The sequence below is a fragment of the Marmota monax genome, unplaced genomic scaffold (assembly GCF_021218885.2).
Source record: "Marmota monax isolate L192 unplaced genomic scaffold, Marmota_monax_Labrador192_F-V1.1 WCK01_AAM20220418_F8-fsc00026, whole genome shotgun sequence".
In the NCBI taxonomy this organism is placed as follows: Eukaryota; Metazoa; Chordata; class Mammalia; order Rodentia; family Sciuridae; genus Marmota; species Marmota monax.
The window spans coordinates 12,336,650-12,360,622 of record NW_026693108.1 but is presented as its reverse complement, the minus strand read 5'-3'; the positions used below and the strand labels follow the sequence as shown (position 1 = coordinate 12,360,622).

Here is a 23,973-nt window from a genome sequence, read left to right as displayed (position 1 = left end):
CCCCACCTAAACTGAAGTCTACGTACCTCCCTGACCCTTGAGGAAGGGCATAGGCACCACAAGCAAACCTAGCAGGAAACCTTTCCTGAGGAAGAGGCAGACATAGGCCCGAGGCAGATCTGGACTCTGGATGAAGAGGACTCTCACTAAGAAAGGGCGCTGCCCGCAGGCACTCTCCAGCCACACAGCAGGTCAGGTCCACCCACCCTGAGAGCGAAGGAGGTTCAAAGGCATGCCACCGAAAAGTCCTCTGAGAAAGGAAGGACAGAGCCCACTTGGTGCCAGCAGAATCCCTGTGTTCCCACAGCAGGGCTTCGTGCACAGTGGTGGCCGCGGACACAGCCTTGCTCCCTCTCCTACCATCCTGGCTTTTCCAGATCAGACTCTATGGCAAAAAGCAGGCAAGGGTGCAAGGCAAAGTCAAGTCCCAACAGCAGCTGTGATTAAACAGGGGTTTTTCTACTTTGGGGTGATTCAAAAGTAATACAAGGGCTGGGGATGTGGCTCAAGTGGTAGCGCGCTCGCCTGGCATGCATGTGGCCCAGGTTCGATCCTTAGCACCACATGCAAATAAAGATGTTGTGTCTGCCGAAAACTAAAAAATAAATATTAAAAAATTCATTCTCTCTCTTAAAAAAAAAAAAAAAAAAGTCATACAAACTCGGTAGAAACCAAAAACCACACTTGGAATTTCAAATCTGAATCTCTCCCCAGGCTAGTGACAGGTGGGAGGCTCTTCTAATGATGCTGGGAGACACCGGGAGCCCGGCATCCAGTCAGCCCCATGAACACGAGCGGGGAGGACTGACACAGTATGGGGACCCTGCTGCTCCACTGCGGTGCACGGCGGGCAGGTGGCTTACATGCATTCTCAATTTCCACGGGTTTCCTGGGACATGGCCCCAGCATAACTCAAGGGGCGTCTGTAGGTCTACCTTGCCAGCTGACGAAATTGCAACCAACAAGAAGGGCCTCCTGGGAGGACCTCTCCGCCCCACACCTGGCCTGCACTCTCCGCAGAAGCCAGAAGACTAGTGTTCCCTGTCACCTACCACGAGTGAAGCCTGGTCCTCTCAAGGGGCCCAACCTCATGGGAAAGCAAAAACAGTCCAGCCGTGTCAAACCAGGCGGCAGGAACCTGCTGGCTTCAGGAGTAACCGAGTGAGCGGTTGCCGCAGTCCGGCTGGGCAAATAACCGGGAGGTGACAAGCAACTTGAAGGTTGAAGCGGGAACTGCTTTATTGTGAGTGAACTCAGTGGGAACTGAGTGAGAACTCAAAAGTAGCGGGCACCCAAGGTAGCAGGAGCCACCTCTCTGCCGGACAGCAGAGGTATATATACCTAACTGATTACACACAGCTTGACTCAATTAACATCATCCAGATACAGCAGTCAGCCAATAAGGAATCCTCACCATCTTAATGGCTCGTTGGCGTTGCCTCACAAACCACTCCTCCTGACAAAGTGCAGGCGCCATCCTGACTTGATTTGCATCCCCAACAAGCGGTGTGTCCTCTGCCCCTCCAAGGGTCCTAGGCACATACAGGGCTCTGTCCTCTGGAGTCCAGATTTCCACAGCGCTTATTATACCCCAGAATCTCTTGAGAGAACTCATGACAGTGGTTGTGTGATGTCTTAAGTATCTGGTGGCGTTAAACCTGAAGAGCTACCGCGTTTTCTTCTGACCATGTCTGGCCCGGCTACCAACTGCAGTCAGACCACACCAGCCCACACCAGCCCACTCGGGGGAGTGAAGCTAGGCTTTTCTCCTGTTTTATCCATAAAAACCAAGAAACTCTGCCTAAGCTGGTGAGTTTTAACAGCTGGCCCTTGTCCATCGCGATCCCTGCAGCAGCAGTAACAGCAGGGACGTGGCCAGGGCAGAAAAGCAGAAGGAAAGCCACTGTCATTTCTGAGTGCTCTCTCAGGACAGGGCAATTTTTTTTTTTTTAATTTTTCAGTTTACCACAGTCACGTGACTTGTCCCGGCACAAAGCCGTTCTGGAACCACCGCCAGGGGACTCCAAGCTTGAGCCTGCGGATCAGTCTCCAAGTCCTGACAGCAAGAAAAATAGAAAAATAGCGCACAGAAGTGAGCAAGAGCCTGGACTGCCTCCTGCTGGGACATGCAGCTGCACGACCTTGAGCTAGTGTCAAGATGTCCTAAGAAGGAACAAGGACACCTGACAGTTCTGCATCCACTGCACAGGTTTAACAGGGGGGCAAACCGGCCTTGGTAAGAAGGGAAAAGTAGGGCCTCCAGCAAACCTGTGGCAGAGGCAACGTGGCCAGTGCAACCCAGCCCCTCAGGACCGGGGTGGACTTCCAGCAAGCCACTGGAGGAACGAGTGAGCTCATCCTCACAGCAGCACTCCATGCCGGGACATTTTTACAAATCACTAACACTGGCCAAAGCACACACCGAATGAGAATGCGGCACGCACACCACAGTGCAAGACACCCCTGAGAGATCAAAACTGCTGTAGTCTTAGGTATGGCGGAACTGTGCCAATTTCCCATTTTTTAATACAAATTATCCTTCCCATAAGAGATCTTCAAGCTAATTGCAAGCAAATAAATACCCTGAAAATCCATCTCATCAGATTAATCAGGCCATTAAACTTCAAGAGGCATTCTGTACTCAAAGTAGCACTGGGTAATTTGTCCAAGTCAAGCCTATTCACCCATAAAGGTCGCTCGTCCTAACTTTGAAGATCACTATCAGGGGTCTTACAAACAGTCTCCCCAATCTGAAAAAGAATCTGTCCTTTTTTATAAAATATCTGAACATTTAGGAATATGTACGTATATGGCCAACATAAGGTTTATAAGATAAAGCAAAAAGAACCATAAATAAAAGCCAAATGTCCCTTTACAGGACGTTTTCCAGGCAAAAATCCTGTCCCCGGGGCCCTGCTGGGCAGGGGTTCTCCACCAGGGCTGCACAAGGGGGCCTTTAAACACACCAGCATGCCAGCCTGGAACCGGTGCCATCACAACCTCTGGGGAGGAGATCCCAGCATCCGTATTAGCCAAAGCTCCCGGGAGACCCAGCACGCAGCAGCCTCAAGGCCGCCCCATGGTGGAGTCCAGGAGACAGCTCCACCGCTGCCCAGGCTCCCATGCCAGCAGTGACAGCTGGAAACTTCCATCGTGGCTCGGGCTGCCCTGGGAAGAGGCCCATGGTTAGGGGCCTGCAGCTCCCCTTCGGCATTTCCCTCTCCTTCACCCACACCCGCCCCATACTACCCAGCCTCACCTCTGGCCCCCAAGAGGAGGAGGGTGAACTAGTGGTTAATTAGCGTCTCCAAAGAACAAACCTCTTTTACCAAATAAATATCTTTAGTAAATGGCTCCAAGAAGCTCAAGAATTGACAAAATTTTCCAGTCTTTAAATACTCTCTCTCAAAAAAAAAAAAAAAAACTTTCATTGCTAATGTGGCCGGGCAGCACGAAGCAGAAGGAAAGCCACTGTCATTTCTGAGTGCTCTCTCAGGACAGGGCCTTTTCTTCATTTATCACTTGTCTGTGATGAAATACCAATTTTTAAATTTGAGGCCTAAACTGCAGGTTCATACAGAAACTTCCCTCCGGGTCACAGAGAACTTCAGTGGTCACTGCAAATAAGCACCACAGGTCCACCCACAGGGAATGTCCTTTCCTTGGTGGCAGCGGTTGGTCGGCCTCCCTGGGCTCTCTGAAGGTATCACAGGTGCCGCCTCCCCCCCCCCCTAGTAAACACATTCCCCGAGTACACACTCACTCCAACCCTAATGATCACATGATCCACAAGAAAACCTGCTCTGTGGTGTTGACGGGGAGGGAAGGGAAGGGGAGGGGAGGGGAGGGGAGGGGGAGGGGAGGGAAGGGAAGGGAAGGGGGAAGGGAAGGGAGGAGGAAATAACTGGGGCACTATGACTCTCCATGTGTCGGCCCCATATCCAAACCCCCAGGACGTCTCCTAACACCCGATCCTCAACTTAGGGATCCCCTCCTCACGGGGGGGGGGGGGGGGGGGAGAGGTACTGTGCTGCCCCAATGCGTGACCCATTCCCGCCACCTGCTCAGTTACCTTAGCGGCCTGTGGTCCGAGCTCTGTGAGAGCGGCAGCACACATTTGCTGGGGGTCCCTTCCTCTGCAGGGAGGACCATGACAGCCTGCCTGTGCCAAACGCTCCCGGGCGCTCCACAGGGCATCTCGTCTGTACCCAGCTTGACCACATGAACCTGCAGTGAGGACGCCATCGTCACACTTCAGGGTGGCCAGGGGGAGTGGAGCAGCTGAGGCCGGGCACAGGGGCGAGTGGAAGTGCAGAACTGCAGATCCTCAGCTCGACTTGCCCCTACTCACAAAGCTCGGAGCAAGTCGCAGCCTAGGACTCCACCACCCCGAAGCCCCCCAGAGAGGAACCTCGGCCCCTTCCCAGGCCCTCCCAGTGGTGTCCAGTCCCCTTTCCTTCAACAGAAGGCCTCCCCGAAAGGCAGGAGGCCCAGGGTAGCCATGCCAAGTAGGTCTGGACACAAAATGAGGGCAGTTCTGTTAGGTAAGCCCGAAAACCGTGACCCCTTCCAAATAAACTAGGGGGCTCACTGGGAAATAAACCCCTGCACCTCTGCTATTAAAACCAACCTGCTAAGAACAAAGCCACGGAAAACACTCTGACCCTGCCAGGCACACAGGCGCCAGCAGCCCGGCTCCCACTTCCGAGGCTCCTCCTGGTGAGGGCAACGCCTGGCCAAGCTCACCCTGGCTGTCACACTAGAACACTGCCACCTGGAACCAAGGCCACCTAACTCCTCAAGGCAAACCTGCCTTCCCATGTGCATCTTATAAAAGCTCGTGTAACAGAGGTATCAGGAAAGCGACTCTTCTGGACATCAGTCCAAATGGTTTGAGTACATGCAGATTTCAACCACTAAAAGCCTTTCCTTTACCTGAAAATCCTCTCTCTTAGAGGCATTAAGGGGAAAGGGCTGGCATAGCAATGCTAAGGTCAGAGACAAGGATGATTTGTGACAACAGGAATACACGTAACCTGACCATCACCCCCCCCCACACACACACACACACACACAAAAAAAGTGTTCCATTGAACATTCTCCTACAGCCTCGGGTGGAGCAGCAAAAGGAGGAGAGAGCAGGAGCCATCAAGAAGTACTCCATGTTGGCCAAATCCTAGATCTACAGACATCCTCGGACTCCGAGCCAAGCCCACTGCCCCACACAAACCCTGGAGGACCAAGAGTTCTGCAGGTGATATGCTGGAAGTGCAGCGTGCACACTGCACACGCACACACCTCAGGGGACCTGGGGCCAAATACCTCTGTTGCACACTCTTCTCTCTTTTTAACCATCTTTTTAAAAGGTAAGAACCACTCCTAGCTCACGAGCCGACGCAGCTGGCTCAGGGCAGAGGTAGTTTGCCAAGCCCAGCACTAGACTGTCAGATGGCTGCTACGAAGCACTTGGTCCTCTGCCCACCAAGCTGGTGATTCCACTGAAGGAACCCAGTGTCAGTGCCAGGGCCCCGGCGACCTCGCAAGCATTTCTCATGCATCACTCCAACAGCACTGGGGAACACACCCTCTCTTCCCATGGCACCACCATGCTCCCCTGGCCTGTCCTCCAGTGCTCACCAGGAAAGGGGGAAAGAAACAAGGCCCCGTGGGCACTCGCAGCAGCCTCCAGAGAGTTCTCTGCACACGGCTATCCTCATCACCACCCCTCCCAAGCCTCAGAGGCAGCTACCTGTGCAGATGAGAAGATGGCTTGAAGTCAGCCCCCTCCTCAGGGACACAGCAAGAGTGAGGACAATCAGCTCTTTAGCCCTTAAGCCAAGGTTAAGGTCTGTCCACTCTGCTTCACCATGACCCCTGCAGACCTACCTCCGAAGAAACAGGCTATGGGTCAAGGACACTGATTTCTGTAGACAGGGCAGCTAGGTTTCCTCTTTGGTAAATGGGGTGATAGGAGCAGCTTCATCAGAGCTGACCAGGTGCTGTGCTGTTTGCATTAACTGGCAGTGTCACTGCTCTCCTGCTGACGCTCAGCCAGCTCATCCCCCAGCGCAGACTTCACTGGCTGTGAAGCCACACTGGCCCACAGTTCCCATCTCCAGTTTGAGCCTGACTTTGCCATTCTATGAGAAGGCCAGGCAACCTCCGCACAGCTCCGTCCGTGGAACACCCCCTCCCCAGGTAAGCCTCACAGAACACAGCAGGGAAAACTGCAGAGGGTCCTCTGTCCTTGTTAGGAGCTCAACATCAGCTCCAAGGTGACGTTTCCTGTACTACATAAAAATCCCAGAAAAACAGGTCCATCATAGCATTGCTCAGAGATGTAAGATGATGTCACAACTTCAGAAAGTTGCTTCTCAAAAGGTTAAACATGAAACTACCATGACACCCAGCAATTTCACTTCTAAGAGAACTGAAAACGTACATCCACACAAGATATGTGTAGGCACAATATTCACAGCCGCATTATTACAGCAACCAACAGGGGAAATGACAAGTGGACAGTGTGGTGCACCATCCAGCAGAATCTACTCACAACAAAGGGAAGGAATGACGGACACCTGCTGTGTCACCTCAAGAACACTGCTCTATGTGAAAGGAGCCAGGCCATATACTATATGATTCAATTTATAAGCAATAGTCAGAAAGAGCAGAGTTACAGAGACACCAAGTAGACCAGCAGTTATCTTGACAGGGTGGTGGAACACAGTAACTGTAAATGAGCATCGCGAGAGATCTTACTGGGGAGATTTTTAGAACTTCACTGAGTGGTGCAACTGTGTGCCTAAATAAGGAACTTCTATGACATATAAAATGTATCTCAGCCAGGAGTGCTGGCACACCTGTCATCCCAGGAACTCAGGAAGCTAAAGCAGGAGGATCCCAAGTTTTGAGGCCAGCCTCAGCAACCTAGTAAGACTCTGTGTCAGTGGTAGAGCACCTGCCTAGAATGTGTGAGGAACCCCCAGCACTCCAAAAAACAAAACTACATGTAGAGCTGTATAAAAGAATCTGTGTGGCAGTATTAAGGAACGATGGAAACTTCCTAAGGCGGGGCCCCGTCTTGCTGCACAGCACCATGATTTACCTAAGCCTCCCTTCCTGTCTGCTCTGCCACTAGCCAACCCCCAACCAGTCACCAGCATAGGCCACCAAGCAAACATCTGCAGAGCTTCAAACTGATCAAAAACAGGACCCAGCGCACAAAATGCATCCAGACCAATTTGTGTCGAGACATGCTTGCCTCTGGTCCAACTTTAAAAAGAAAAAATATTACCCTTATGTCTTCTTATTGGCACTATTATGAAAACTCTTGGGGGCATAAGTAGAAAGGAAAGACCATGATGTCAGTATCAGGTCCAGAAAGGAGGAGGAGGGATTCAGGAAAATTACCATCTCATTTTAAAATTCTTTCTGGAGAGATTTGGGGGTTTTTTTGGTGGGGTTTTTTGTTTGTTTGTTTGTTTTTGCTTAGAAATAGACAATTTAGTAATATACCAGATATTGCCCCTAGAGAATTAAACCATGTAGTCCCTACCTCTTCAAAGATAAGGAAATCCCAACGCAAGGCTAGTGTTTGCCAAGGCTAGTGATTGCGAGGTCATGAAACAAGGGTGTGACAGAGGCAAGTCAGGCCGGTCTGCCAACAGCCTAGGCCTCAGCCATGGCCCCTTCCCCTTTGCCATGAGAAGTGTGCCTTATTTAGGATCTAAACTGCAGGCACCAGTGTTACACTGAGGATCAAGCAAGACCCACCACATGAACTGTAGGCAGAGTGGAACACAGCAAGCAAGACATTTTTAAAAATTCAATTACTTCATTATTGTTGAAGAGTTGATAAAATAAGCTCCTGCATTTCAAAGCAAGATTGATGAAGTTCCTGCTTAGAAGATCTGGTCCTTTAACACACACCCTCCCCTGCACTGTCCAGTGGAGGGAAAATGATGTGGAACCAGGGTATCAGGGCTTCTTATTCCATCTCTTCACTCGCTGTCCTCTCGGATCCTCTTGGACTTTAACCACAAGCCATTATAAATTCATAAATTCTTATGTCTCACCCCAGCATGAAGGCAGAGCCCATACTCAAGGCTGCATTGTTCTCTGGGCACAGTAATCAGCTCTTATGACTTATTATTTTCCTGGCACCACATTCCACCAGCCCTGGTGTTGAATGGTCTGTCAGTCACCTTAAAGTCCTCTAAGGCCTTAAATAAGCGCTCTTTTGGAAGGTGTGCAAACCTGAATAAATACTGTTGACTAAGCACTGTCCAGCCATCTCCCTGGTCTGTTAGGTAAAGGGCAAAAGGACTGATAAAATATATGTTCACCCTTTGTATGTACACGCACCTGCACGCGCACATACTCATACACACAAACAACATAGGCTGGTGCTAAATTCCTCCTGGCCCTGCATTTTATAGCTGGCAACTAAAGCAGAAGCAACCTCACAAATTGTTTGAGCCCTTTTTCCATTGTTATAACAAAATACCTGAGGATGGGTAGCATACAAAGAAAAGAGGCTTACTTATTAGCTCACGGTTCTGGGGGTTTGAGAGCATGGTGCTAAGATCAGCTAAATTCTAGTGAAGACACTGTTGACCACGCTCCCTGGTACACATGGAAGTGGTGTGTAAGAGATCACAAGCAAGACAAGAGGCCAGAGGTATCAGGGAGAGGTGGGTCTTGCTCTTTTCTAACAACCCTCCCTGAGAACTAACCAGGGACCCAGTGAACTACCCGAATCTCTTCCAAAGTTGAGACTCCCAGTGCCCACGGAACCCCGCCTTATGAAGGTTCCATCGCTCTTTAATATTGCCACAGAGGGGACCAAACTTCCAACACACAAACCCTACGGAACACACCGGAACCACAGCCACAACACAGCACAGACTCTGAGCCCAAGTCCACAGGTCACAGTGACACACTCCCATGCGCTGTCACAGTTAGACACTCCCATGCACTCGTCAACATTCTTCGGAGAACCAGCATACAAAAGGCTGGTCTGACGCAAGCCCTAGACCCCATGTGGCTCAGAGGAGAAACAGGCAGCTTAAACACCAGGAGGCAGAGCCTGGCAGTGCCCAGGTCTGTGAGCTCCTGACCTTTACCTTACTGTGTAAAATTCCTCTTCTTGGAAGGCAAAAAGCGAGGCAGACTCCGCCCTGGCAGGCGGGGTCTTCATCTATTTTCATGTGTTCCCCAGCCTTCTACCACTCATTGGAGCACTGTCACCATGGACAGTCATAACTCAGCTTAGAGGCAAACTCAAAAATCACCGGTGCACTGTGGCGCCTGCCTGTAATCCCAGCAGCTCAGGAAGCTGAGGTAGGAGGATCACAAGTTCAAAGCCAACCTCAGCAAAAGCAAGGCGCTTTTAGTGAGGTTTGTCTCTAAATTTAAAAAATATAAAATAGGGCTGGGGATGTGGTTTAGTGGTTAGTAGTCGAGTGCCTCTGAGTTCAATCCTGGGTACCAAAAGAAAAAAAAAGACCTCAAAAATCCCAGCACACAGTCCCCAAGAACTAGAGTATTTGTGGAGATCATGGCATAGATAACAAAGTCTCAGAGCCTGTGGTCACTGCAGCCAAGACCCCTACAGTCAGTCGGTGTGTGAGGGAAAAGGCCCAGCTGCAGCTACCATCGGTGAGGACCCACAGCGAAGGGCAGGCCCTTCCTCAGACAGCCAAGAATGCCACCTCCAATAAAATCCCCCTCTGCCTAAGGGCCCTGGAGAGATGTTTCCTTCCCAAAAAAGGACTGAGCACTGAAGGGCGACCCAAATGAATAATGCAACAAATCCGTTCTCCCTGGCTGGACTGCCACAGGAAGCACCCCAACTCAACTCTCACAATTATTCAGGCATAGTAACTCAACTGCGCTTCCAAGGTCAGATTTTAGAAACCTCAACCCCCCAGAAAGACAAAGCACAGACGCAGGTGTCTCAGGGTGCGCTGCACAGCACACCAGGGGACCTCAATGAACACCTGCTCCAGCTCAGGCAAAACCCTAGCTCTACTGGGCCGGCTGGGGAAACAGAGAGGCTGGAGTCCAAAAGCACAGCTCAAATCACAACACAGATGTGCGGGCGAGCGGGCAGGCGGGAGAGTACAGCCGAGGTGGCAGGCCCAGGCCCACGCCCACCCCTGCTGAAGGTCTAGGCCTAACCACAATCAGGGTGATCCTGGTCTCTGCAACCTCCGGAAGCCCAGTCCTCAAGGTTCCACGAGCTCAAGGTGCCAACACCAGCCAACCATCAGGTCTTGGAGAAAGGACATTGGGATAGGAAGGGCAGGAGAATACAACAGACACCAGTATGGCAGCATGTGTAAACGTGGAAGTATGACCAATGTGATCCTGCAATATGTACATGTGGGAATAATAAGAATTCATACCCCATGTGAATCAAATGTATGATATATGATATGTCAAGATCATTGTGGTGTTTTGAGCAACCAATTAAAAAAAAAGAGAGAGAAATGAAGTTGGCAATTTCCTCGGAGGACCATCAACTCGAGGCTCTGATGACAAACTGACTCACTGACATTAGGCGACATTATCTTTGTCTCTGTGGATTCTTCTGAAAGTAAACTTAGCATTCTAGACCCAATTCAAACATTTGTGGAAACACTAGTCAAGCATTTTGAAAATGGCTGTGAACTTGATTTTCCCTATAGACAAGGTTCACAATACTATTGCAGAAATGATGGAGGAGGGATTGGTATTGGAACCAGAGTGGAAGAGATCGCTACATAAATGGATACACAAACTGATGCCCAAAACAAACAGGAGAAATGGAAGGCAGGCTCCTGGGCTCGAGCTCCAGTACCAATGAAGAAGGAAAGTTCATCTACCTGAGCTCCCAAGAAACATTCTCTGGTGACATCAGTATAAAAGTGTCAAACCTGCTCTTTTAAATCACAAAGGTCACTTTCAGGTAAAATCCAAGGGGAAAATCCACAGCTTATCATGCAGCTGTTTACCAAAGCAGGGGTAGGGGAGTCCCCTGAACTTCTGCTCTTGGATTTAATTCAAAGCACTACTCAGAAGTTGTACAAAAAAATGTGGAAGTTCAATGCTGCCTTCCTTGATGGGTGGTGGTGAAGCAGCTGAGTGGCTCCAGCGTGACGCTTTTCTCCGCTGCCTTCCCATGCCACCTGAGACATGTCCACGTTGGCTGACACTCCTTCAGTTTCCAACAGCCCAAGATGCCGGGTCATGCCTGGACCTTAGGTGCAGCACTCCTTAATTCTATTTGTCACAACTGTCAAAGAGTCAAGTCTTCGTTTCATGAAAACATGACCTTTTCCAGAGGCTAGACAGGTGAATCGCAAGTTCAAAGCCAGCCTCGAGGTACCAAGCAATTCAGTGAGACCCTGTCTCTAATAAAATACAAAGTCGGGCTGAGGATGTGGCTCAGTGGTCGAGTACTCCTGAGTTCAATCCCCAGTACAAAAAAAAAAAAAAGGCCTTTTTCTGTCAAATAAATTCGAAGGTAACTAAAGCATCTTTCTGTTTACCAGATATCTACTTTAGTGGTTTTTTTTTTTTACAACCCTCTGACTCAATAAAGTAATTAAAATTTATTTTATCACTGTTCAATATATGGCAAAGGGCCTCAAGCCCCCGCGGCTTCTCCCTGAAGTCCTCCTCTTATCAGTGCTCCTGCAGTTCTCCCGCAGGCACTGGGGGGACCTGTGCGACCGAGTGCGGCAAGGTGGGGCGAGGCCAGTCAGGTAGACCGAGACGAGAGCTCAGGCGGCACACGACGCATGGGCAGTGACACTCCTGACCTGCTGCCAACAGAAAGCACCGTCTAGGGACACTGCCGTCATTGCTGCAGCCTGGCTGGCATATCCTGAAATAATCCACCCAACCCACTTCTAGGCTCTGGTGGACTGAGGCACCACCCGGGGCGCTCAGATAAACGACGTGCTATACAAAGAACCCGGATTTCACTTCTGGGTCCTTCTTGGCACTAGGGCTAACACAAATAGCCCACGCTACACAGCCCAGCAGTGTGAACACACCAGGCTGATGTGGGTCAGCGATGCTGGTGGGACTCAAGTTTAAAATAACTAGGGAAAGATTTCCAGCAAAAGGCATCGATTGAAGGGCACATTTAGGTGACTCTCCTCTAATCTACACAGAAATTAATAAGAGAATGAAAGGGGGAGGAAGGGGCTGGCTATCAGAATTAGAAAAGAGCTCTAACCCAGACCAAGATAACCAACACGGTCCAGCCCAGGGAGGTCTACACCAGCCAAAGCAAGGGAAAGAATAAACCCGCGACTCCAGGACTCCAGAACCCATGCGAGGAGTCTAAAGACTCCTTTCTAGGGATATGGAGGCTGTGGTTGCAGGCAGGATTCCTGGGTGACAGGGACCCTCCCTGGAGGCTCAGCGCCTCCCTCACCAGGAGAAGCTTCCTGGAGAGAGGGAGCTCTGCAGTGTGGCCCAGAGTCAGAGGCGACTGAGCCCTTAACCCATCACCAAAACAGCAAGGGCCTCACCAGGCCACCTAATCAACGCCAGCAAGGGCAAGTGGAGGCGCGGCCCCGCGGCAGAAAGCACAGCCTGCCGGAGTCGAGGACAGAGTGGATCTGAGGCAGGCTACTGCCTTGTGGCGGGCTCCCACCCCCAGCTCCCTACACCAGCCCTGAGAGGACACCTAGTCCAGCCTCTCGAAGCTGAAAGCGTCCCCAGCAAGGCAGGCAGATTAGGGCAGAGACTAAGAAATCAAATAAGCAACCGAAAAAGATTTCAGAACTCCCAAAGAGAGGGGAATTTTCAACCACTTTCAACTCTCAAAGAAATTCAAGAATATCTGGATTGTCTTTTTTTTTTAATATTTCTTTTTTTCTTTTTTTTTTTTTTTTGAGAGAGAGAATTTTTTTTTTAATATTAATTTTTTAGTTTTCGGCGGACACAACATCTTTGTATGTGGTGCTGAGGATCGAACCCGGGCCGCACACATGCCAGGCGAGCGTGCTACCACCTGAGCCACATCCCCAGCCCTGGACTGTCTTTTTAAAAAAATATCAAAAAAAGCGTTAACACAGTTGATGAAGAAAATAAAAATCATTACCAAAATAAACATCACATTAAAAACAGCAGAGAAGAGAGGCTGCCCAGATCAATGACATCAAGAACAGGGTCACTTAAAAAACAGGAGAGCCAAAAAGAAGTTTGGGTGTGCGCCTCCGGGACAGAGCACATGCCTTGCACATGGGTCTCTACATCTGGAAGCAAGAGAACCTCAGCTGCCATCACGGTACCTGCAAAGGGAGATGAACAGCCCAAAGCCCCCCTGTGGAGCAGAGGGCTGACACTCAGGTAAGGTGGTGATCAGGACTAGTCACTGCAAACTACCTAAAGTAGACAACAGTGTAGGACTAGTTTCAGGAACTGATTGGATTTGGGCTGAGGGGGAGAGGTGGATCACTCCTTAAATACTGTCACAGAAAAAATGTGGAAGGGCATGTACTAAAACGCCACCAGTGGTTATCCATGTTTTCTGCTCATCTGTTTCTCTTGTCCAGTTCTAACCCTTCATTTTTAAAGACTACAGACACAGAGAAAGACTGAAAAAAGGCTACACTTGACTCCAAGAAGATTTTTAATTTATTCTTGGATCAAACTATTTTGGCTGCTCAAGGCCAGTTAACAGATGACCCTAATCTACTCCCTAAATCAATCTGGATGACAATAAATAAGCTAAAAGTAGCATTAAACATCCTGAATTATATTATACCAAACACTTCAATTACTGTGTTACTTTAAAACAACTGTCTCCATAAGAAAAACTGAGAAAATGAAAATACTAAAAGAAGGGGCAAACCACCTGAAATTTTCAAGAAAAAAAAAGTTATTTTAAAAGTTATTGTTTTTTCTGAAGCTGAGAAGCAGGCAAGTTTCAAGAAATTGGGAGATCGTGGGAATGTCTTAAGATGTAAACGTAATCAAATACTGTTTGTGAAACCTTGTCTCTAGGTCTCAGCGAGGCAGCCTAAGAGAACAGAAATGACTTCTGGTGCATGAAATCATCCATTTGAAACAGCATGCAGGAAGTCTATAGTGAAGAGGAGAAGGCTGTGGGGCCCCGCCTTGTCCCCACAGTTCAGAAGACAGCTGGAGAAGGGCTGCTGGCACATGGCATGAGAACCTGCTCCAGAAGTCTGGGTACTCAGGCCAGAGACCTCAAATGGCCTGTCCCACAAGGGAAGAGACCCTCCCCTCTTAACTCCCAAGACCTACTTTCCTTGCTGCCACTAAGTTATAAACAAACCAAACAACCCTTGAGTGATTCATTTTTAAAAGCCTTTTTTTATGTTTTAGATTTTCCTTCTTAAATAAAGTCAAGCCAGTTACAAAGTTTAAACTATAACGGTATTGTCACAAGGTGACCCCATTTTAACAAGACTACTGTGCACGGGCCTTCCTCAATCCACCTGCCAGCCCGGGCATCTGTGACCAGCGCAGCACTACCAGCAGACCTCCTGCCTGGCCCACCCAAAGACAGACAGGCCAACCTTCATGATGCCAGGCTGTATCTCCACTCCCAGGGGCAGGCAGGGTCTCCTCCATTGCAGAAAGTCAAACTCCCATTTCTCTCTCCCAAAAAGGGGTCAAGAACCAGCCAAAGGCTCAGAAGAGCCAAGAAGGTTTATTTTCTTAACTACACACAGAAAGAAGATATTAAACCTTCCTGCTTGTCACTGGAGCCCTTTCAGACTTCATCACACTCTCCTCTGAGGCCTTAGTACCTCAGTTCCCTTTCTTTTCATATCTCCTAGTTTTAAGGTGGAATTTTATTATCAGAACTTTTCACCAAAACTGGTGTTTTTGCTAGGGCAGTTGCCTGGCATATGCAAGGCCCTGGATTCAATCCCTAGCACCATAAAAAAATAATAAGTAAAAAGTAAACAAGTTTTTTGCTGTGAACGGTTTTTCTAGTCTGTGCACTAAGACACCCCTTGTCTGTGACTCACACAATAGCATGACACAGGGAGGAGTGGTTAAGATTAGGAGGTAAAATCTGTAACTGTGAATCACGGCTTCTCTTCAAGTCCCCCGGTGCATTCACCATCAACCTTGTACAGCATTCAGTCAAGTGACCTTGATCTTATTAGCAATCCCTCACCAACCCAACCAAGGGAAAAGGGGCACAACTCCGAGGTACGTTTCTATGCCCTAACATCCCACCCCAGTCACCCACCCACTCAAATACTTGCTGCAGCTGTAATCCCTACAGAGCAATCTGCTGCTAACCCTCACGGTGATGAAGCACATGGAAATAGATCGCCAATCTCTCCCTCTTCCTTGAGAACTCAACTGGAAGAGGCCCCAACTCTCCCCTCCAATAGGCAAATCCCGCTTAGAACCTGGCACTACAAAAAGAGAAAGTGCGGCCGAAGTCTGCGCCCGCATGCAGGCTTGAATCCACCTCCTCCGGGTTACTTGCCTCTCTAGCCCTACCTAGTTCACTCATTTTGAAAAGGAAGGGAGGGAGGAAGGGAGGGAGGGAGGGAGGGAAAAGAGAGAGAGAGAGAGAGACATAATACAGTTTTCCTGGAAGTGAAATATGCTTTTCAAAACCTGGTGATAATAAATGTTCCCTTTATAGCTTGACCTGAAGACTTTAGTGGCGTTTTTCCTCTGAGAATTACAGGTGACTAGTGGACACTGAAAATGTCCACTAATGGCTATATATGGGACAATAAATCATGCAAGTGACAAAAGCAGCTGACCAACCTTAAGAGTTTACTGTGAAATCACACGTCACCAGGCATACACCTAGCAATCTCCCTCGTAAAAACTGAATTAGCTACTTTACAAAACATGAGCCTCAACAAGCACACGGCTCTCTCAGGTAAGCCCTTAGGTAACAGAAGCCCCACTCATCAGTGTCAACGGTCACTACTCAGGGCCCTCCAGCAGCCGAAACACAAACCCCCCTGGGGCTCTAGACAGCGCTATGAGCACACGGGTTCATGGTGGGAACATTTTGTTCCGCCCTCCTTCCACGACTTCTTCCCCAGCCCACTGCTGCCGGCTCAGCCTGTTCAGGTCCTAATACAGGACTCCTCAGCCACGAGCCACATGAGCTGCCTGCCTGCAGCGCTGAGGCTGGGAATCCGGAGCAAAGACACTGGCAGATGTGGTGTGTGGTCAGGGCCCGTCCCTCACGGTGACGCCTTCCAGCTGTCTTCACAGGTGCACAGGGCCAACAAACTCGCTGGGACCTTTACACAGAGCACTGATCCCATCAGGAGTCTCTGCCTCATGGCCCAGCACACCCAAAGGCCCCTCTTGATATGATCACACTGGGAATTAGATTTCAACACAGGGACTAGAGGGGACCCAAATATCCAGACCACAGCTGCCACTCACCTCCTTCCCCACCTGACCTCTTGCTGCAGGTGGGGACACCTAACATCTCTTGAATTTAATGATCCCGACTTCTAGGGCAATCTGGCTTCCTCGGGCAGTCACCTGAAACAGGCTGGGAACTCATTACTACGCTTATTCACAGGGGTGGGAGTTGTAGGGCTACAGGTTCCTCCAGAGGAACTTAAACAAGGAGCTCCATCCCCTCACCAACCATCGTGAGCACCACTAGTCATCCACAGCTGAGATTCTTCACAGAAGGCAAAATCCTTGTTTCTGCTCTCTGCCTTTTTTAAATAGGAGAAGCCTATGTCCTGCGGTTGTCTTTCTTCTCAAAATACAAGCCACCAGTAACCATCACTGAGGCCCCCATGTGCTTCCTAACATACTGGTCCCCCAGTGAGAGTTCAGGGACACAGCCTTTTCCCAGATGGGGAAGCCCTGTAACTCTTTGCACAAAGGTAAAAGTGTTCATCTGAATGATATTTTTTACATAAATTCTCCTGTTGATTTCCAGAGCCCCAACTCTGGAACTAAAATAAAATTAAACCATTTAAACAAATCGTTTGGTCAAGTGCATTCAACCCAATACTTTAAAAGTAATCAAAAAGACAGCCTTCTGCATCAATTTCTGAATTAATTAACTTCTGGATTAAGATGAAGACTAAGTCCAACTTTAAAAATACAGTGAACAGCTTATAAAAATCAAAACCTACCTAGGTTGCCCATCTCTTTGTTTTCTGTCCTACAAGCAAATCAAAAATGATCTCAGAGGGCATCAAGCCTTTTGGGGTGATCCAGACCACGTTAGGGGTGGGTGATCTGAATTATCCAACTCATTAGGGAGACACCACACAAGCAAAAACTCCATCAAATTTTCCCCTTTCCCTTTCCAATACTTCTACTTCAAACTAACTCCTTCTAATGCCTTTTCTTTCCCATGATCTTAGGTAGGTGGAGGACAGGGGAAACCCCTGGTCCTTCTCGTCTGTGCCAGTCACCCTGAACGACAGAGCACCTTGCCTGCAGTGCCCTCTCCCCAAACCTCTCCTAGGCCTGCTCCAATCACCTTCTGCAGGAGGCCCCTTCCTCGCCTGTGAGCCTCATCCTGCACTCAGGGACTGCTGGCTGGCGCTGCGGGTTCATTAAGACATCAAGAGAGGGCTGGGGCTGGGGCTGGGGCTGAGCGGTAGAGCGCTCGCCTAGCACGTGTGAGGCCCGGGGTTTGATCCTCAGCACCATATAAAAATGAATAAATGAAATAAAGGTGTTGTGTCCAATTACAACTAAAAAATAAATATTTAAAAAAATTCATTAAAAAAAAAAAAAAACAGCGAGAGTAGCCAGGCACAGTGGCGGCTGGCTGGGAGGCTGAGGCAGGGGAATCAAGAGTTCAAAGCCAGCTTCAGCAAAAGCCAGGTGCTAAGCAACTCAGTGAGACCCTGTCTGTAAATAAAATATACGGCTGGGGATGTGGCTCAGTGGTCGAGTTCCCTGCCCTCCTGCCCCCCAAAAAAGAAGAGCAAGTGTAGCCCAGGCATCTTCCCAGGGCTCCAGAGTGCTGCACTAAACACAGCAGACGTTCAATCAATCTTTGTGGGTCAAAGAAGGAGTAGTCTCATTGGGAGGATGGAAGGCACTTAAGCCTGGCAGGAACTAGACTGCAGAGGGTTCTGGCTGGGGGTTAGTGACATTGCTGATGGAACTGCTGCAATGGGAAAGGGGGAAATGGGCTTCCCAGGCTTCCCTTCAGTCCCAAATGCAAGAGAGTGTGTGATCCTTTGTAATTAAGGCCACAGAATCCTCACCTCCTCGTTGGTTATGGAGGATAAATGGGGGATAAATCATCCACTCCTGCTTGGTGTCTTCTTTGCCATCAGTCATGTATTACTTCTGCAATGTTTTAAGTAAATTAAACTGAATAGCTCAATTTTTTTTAAAAGAACCTTTCTGTTCTTGTTGGGGCAGTGGGGGGCTATTTTTCCCCCTTGCAATGCCCCACTTAGACTTAGACTCTGGCATCAAAACCCAGGTCAGAGACAGGAAAGCAGCTTGGGTCAGGTTGGCGGGGTCGGTCAGGGACGCAGGGTAAGGTGGGACAGACACAGAGGCAAACCATCTGCAGGGGCCAAGGGGCACCTGCCCCATCCCAGCTCTGCAGCAAGAACTTCACCCACCTGACCCAGGTGGGAAAGGACCACAGAGGAAAGTGAGAGTCAGAACCAAACAAGAGAGCAGGCAGCGGCTCCTGTTCTTCACTTCGCCTCAGATGACAGAGGGCACGAGGGTCCAGGGAGCCACACACAACTGCCCTGTTCAATCCTTCCCAAGGGCCTCCTGGAATTCCTGGAGCACACAGCTCTCTTTACGGCAGACTGAGCGAGGGGCACAAGATCCCCCACACCAGGAGATGCTGCTTGGTCTAGTCAGAAACTGAAAAGCCAAGTAGGAGTAAATAGTATATACAGAAAAACACTCCAGTAAAACCAAAATGGCATGCTTTAATGATTCCCTGAATTTTCAGACAGTGAAATACCACAGAACACTCTAATGGTGGACATAGGTCACTGAACATTTACTCACAGCCACAGGACATACCACATTGAGAGTGGCCCTAATGCCAACTGTGGAGTGTGGGTGATAATGATGTGCCAACTAACAATGGACCACTCTGGGGGAAGGGTGAGGGGTGGGGTGGGGTCATGCATGTACAGGAACAAGGGGGATATGAGGAATCTCCACACTTTCCATTTAACTTGTGTTGAACCTAAACTGCTCTAAAAAACTTTATTGGGGAAAATAATGAATGCATCATCATTCCAGTTAACCTCCAAAAAGCACATCTTCCCCAAGACATTTAGTGCCCCCTGATCTTTACACAGCAGAACTCTACAATGGGTCATCGAGCCTAAAGTAAGAAATACGTGAGTTCTGATTTAACCTGCCAGGTTCTGTACATTGTCACCCCTAGCTGTGCAAGTTATCTAAACCACTGTTCCTCTCACAGAGCAACTAGCCAAGAGCAAATCACCTAGAAGAAACTCTAAAATCCCTTTGCCATTTAACTTACATCTTAGAATGCTCGAATTGTACAAATATTGCTGTTTTTATAACACAATCACCCAATGCCTTCGCCCTAAAACTGCTCTTCCTCTCTTCTTCCTGACTGGGGCCAAGTACACTTAGTAAAACCCGGCCTGTCCGTCATCTCGCTCTCATTCACAGCCAGCACCACAACACACTGCTGCTCTCATAAGCCCACACTACTTCCTGTTGGAAAACCAAACTGAAAATTAACTGTCGACAGAAAACTTCTAAGCAGTCACCTCCAAATATGAAAACTCCCTGCGTCCTAGCCTCCTGTTCCTACAGACACTTGCCTTTCCCTAGGCAAGTCCTTTATCAGCATACGCTGAGGCTGCACCTGGCTGAGAAAGTCCCTCCCGTGTGCATGTTCCACTGGGAACTGCCAAGACTTCTCTCCCACCTTGGGGAGTCATCGGTCACCTGGTCTGGCTTCCAGGGGGCACAGGGGACACAGACTGTTCAGAACCCCATCCCTCTGGCCACGGGCTTGGTCCAGGGTAAGGGACATCACTTAAGTCAGGCCAAGCAGACCCTTTCTAAGGACCTGTGCTACAGTGACCACTGGAGGAAAGCCAGGGTCTCTGGTGGCCACCTGTATCACCAGCTGGGAACATTGGCCAGAACAGTAAGCCACCAGCAGGGGTCCTGTGGGACCCAGAGGCTGCAGCTAGAAGCCAAGCCCACCCTGGCCCTGCAGGAGGTGAGCAAATGACCGTGCCTCTGCCTTTTGCCGAAACTACTGGGGGTTAGCATTCTCCTGTCCATAATCTGGAAAAACAAAACCAAAATACCATGAGCATTTACCCCAGCAGTAAGCATTCATCACCAGCTGGGTCCCACTGTCTGCCAGGGCCACACCAGGCAGGGTAGAAGCAGCACCCCAGAAAACCCCAAAATCACCACCTGGGTTAAAGGGAAAGCCCACTGGTGTAACAACCTCAAGGCGGCCACCCTTTACAAGTGTAACTGGAGACGTTTAAACAACATCGCTGTTGAATTCTGCTATACAACTCACAGCAACGTTAGGCTCTGACTCCCTTCAGGCGTCACATCCTACCTGCACATTAAAGAGACTTAGGTCAAAATGCAGTATATACAATAGGAATGTGGTGCTCTGACGTTATCCATCCAATAAGTCTTTCTAAAGGAAACCTGTCATCCAAGAAACTGTAAGCTGCTCCTGACAACAGATGACAGATGAGCCCCACAGTGCCTCTCACCCCACCCGTCACCCTGGGCCAGTACCACTGCCACACGGACACTCCTGGACAGCAGGACTCAGAGCTCACCGTGCCCAGCAGAAAAAGCTAGTAGGAGAGTGCCAAAAGCCAGCTCTGCCCTCAGTCACCCTGGTCTCGGGGGCACGCCCACTCCCAGGTTGTAACAGCCACTGACAACTCAACTAAGTGGGCAGTACACCTCAGCTCCGGTCGCTACCCTGGACTCTTCCCCAGCACCAGACCCAGCTTCGTACTGCTGTCACTCCCTCCGCCTCCACTCGCCTGTCGGAACAGCTCTCCCCACACAGGCGCTCACTGCCGGCGGGGGCCCCACTCCACTCACCACACATCCTCCAGCGCCATCATCACCAAAGCCTGCCCTTCTGCACACGCTCCTGTCCTTCCCACCCAGCCACTGAAGCCACCGCAGCTCAAAGCAGAATGAGCCCACAGCTCCACAAGGGCAAAAGGCAGCCGCCCCAGCGCAGCAGCCCACCGTCCGAACCCACGCTGGCCTCGTTCTGCTACTTTGAACTTTCCCAGCAAAGGACAATTATTACTTATCAGTTAAAAATGATTTTAAAATAGGAGGTATTGGGCTGGGGATGTGGCTCAAGTGATAGCGCGCTTGCCTGGCATGCGTGCGGCCCGGGTTCGATCCTCAGCACCGCATACAAACAAAGATGTTGTGTCCGCTGAAAACTAAAAAAAATATTTTAAAATTCTCTCTCTCTCTCAAAAAAAAAAAAAAGAAGACGTATATTCAAATACAAAAATAAAAAAACAAAACATTCCCAGGAATCTCACAGGACCAAGCAGGCTGTGGTCAGAACCACGCTGCGCAGCCAGTGATCTGGCCCCACGGCCTCGTCGGCCTCACGTCTCTCACTCTCCTTCTGTTTCCCTTGAAGTCCAGCTAAACTGAATTCCTTGTCCTTGTCCAAACATTCCATGCTATTTCAGGCCTTTATACGTTTGAACATTCTAATCTGCCTGGATTCCCTCCGCCTGTGAAAGAAATTCTCCTACAACACAACTCAGACACCATGTCTTTTATTCATCCCCAAACTGCTACTTCTGGATATTCAATCACTTCTGTCTCTGTGCTGATTCTGTGCCGATTCTGTGCCTTACCCTTCTATAGTGCACTTATCCCAGTGACATGAACCATACCCGAGCCCTCTGATACCTCTGATATGCTCCTTGAGTCCCAAGGTCAGCACTGAGTGGGACACAGGGTACATGTAACTCTTGTTACACCCTGCCGCCACTTCCTACAGGATGCCTGATATTCCACCTATTAGATATCTATTTACATCTATGCCAGCTTTTTCTCCAATGATTAAAGAAACTGCTAATATTAATCAAACTAGTGAATTTTCCAGCACCTAGTTAATCAATTTCAAAAGATGGAATCAAGTTCCCACTGAAAGCTATTAAACCTACCACAGGGGACACAGTGAAAAGAAACAGTTAATGCAGGCCCACAAGGTACCAGGGGGCTCGGAAGGAAGAAGATGCTTCAGTGGGGACTATATTCACTGGAGCTTTGGGTAAAAGGCTGGTCCACACAAAACTGCCACTTAAACCTCTTTCTATAGGAAAACATTCAGACCAATAAACTTAGAAGTAAAATCTGGAATGCATTTGGAAACTGCCCATCTTTTAAACTATTTCTGACATGTGAAAATTTGCCTCTTTGTACAAACTATGACATAGTGACCATGGGAAAAAATACAATCAAAATATTAATATATCCCTTTCTAACTTTTTTTAATCTTTGAAAATACTATTAGGTAAACAGCCAAGGCCTACACTTAGCTTTTCAGCTTAGATAGCAAAGACCCTCATAATGAAGTCTGACAACACTTCCTTTTCTTCTGTGCTTCCAATTCAAGCTTCTCATAAATCAACTATACACAAAAGGAAAAACTGAAAAAGCATAAAAAGCAAATGGAATCTAGCAAATTTCAGTAACATTAAATTCTCATATTAATGTCTTAGCTTTCTCAAGTATTTCTATTCATTGGTAGTATACCTCTGAAAATTGACACTTACGAAGTTATGAAAAGTTCTGTAGAGGTAAGATCTAAACAGCCCTGAACCCAGCTGGCAGCAAAGCCTGAGAAGGTGAGGGGGGTGCTCCAATCTCCTGTTAACAGGCACCCAGCTACATGGCTGCACCAGCAGTGCTCTTGTGCACAACCAGGGTCTGGTCCTCAACATTACTCAACACTACTGCCCCTTGCTCCCTTTATGAACCCTGCTCAGGAAGAAAAAATTAATACAAGGTATGTAATATAGCAAAATGCACACTCTATAGCTTCCTGTCACTATGTCCTAAGCTGCTTTCTGCTGCCATGCCATGATATTCTGTCTCACCTTGGTCAAGCTGAGAGCACTGAAACCATAGGCCAAAATAAACTTTTCCCCTTCTACATTGTTCTCATCAGCTCTTTTGGTCACAGTGATCAAAAGATGACTAAAACAGAAATTGGTGCCAAGAAGTGGGGTCATTGTGACTAACCTGACCATGGGGTTCAGAAGACTTCAGAGCTGGTTTGCAGGTGGACAATTTTGAAAAGTTTGGAGATGCAGGCTGGAAAAGTTTTAGAATGTTGTAAGCAGAGCTTAATGAGCAATTCTGGTAAAAGCTAGGAAGACCAGAATGCCTATAGGACTGTGGACAATAAAGATTGGGCTCAGAAGTTTCAGAGGAAGAGGACTATTAGAAATTGGACTAGATGCCATTCATGTTGTTTTGGTGGGGGGGAACTTCTCTACATTTTGCCCATATCCTGAGATTTTCTGTGAGGCTGAATTTAACAGTGATAGACTAATTAATCTGGCAGAGGAAATTTCAAGGCAGCACAGCACTCAATCAGTGGCACAGATGATGCTGGTGGCTTTAGCCAAGTGTACTGTGATAACCAGGAGCAGAAAGATTTGAAAAACTTGAAATTTGTCCAGAAAAGTACATTACTGGGGCTAAGAAGGTATGGTTAAGAGATTATAGCCACTAAAGAAATGCTGAGTATTTTACCCGGAAAAAATAGAAAAGATGACTTGAGGGTATCTCAGGAATTGGCAAAACCACACCCATCTCAGGTTCAAGGTTATAAAAATAAAAATTTGAGAAGAGACTGGGGCACTCTGCTTGCTTGGAAAGGGGATTGGGGCTTAGGAAGGTTTTTTCTTCAAGCTCAGTTGCCCAGTCAATCAGAGGCAGCTGCAGCCTTGGTCCCAAGAGATCTGGCTACTG

The 23,973-nt window shown here is 48.7% G+C and overlaps 1 protein-coding gene across 4 annotated transcripts in view; it reads right to left on the bottom strand.

The window, feature by feature from the left end:
* Positions 1 to 23,973, bottom strand: part of Stk24 (serine/threonine kinase 24) — a 99,565-nt gene that overhangs the window by 60,254 nt on the left and 15,338 nt on the right. For 2 of the 4 annotated variants that reach the window (XM_058582773.1, XM_046454773.2), the window contains exon 1: positions 4,073 to 4,132. The exons of the other annotated variants lie outside the window; for them this stretch is intronic. In XM_058582773.1, coding sequence (XP_058438756.1) covers positions 4,073 to 4,117 — 45 coding nt within the window. In that variant the 5' untranslated portion in view covers positions 4,118 to 4,132. Of the gene's footprint in view, positions 1 to 4,072; positions 4,133 to 23,973 lie in introns of those variants that run through there. 4 annotated transcript variants of the gene reach the window in all.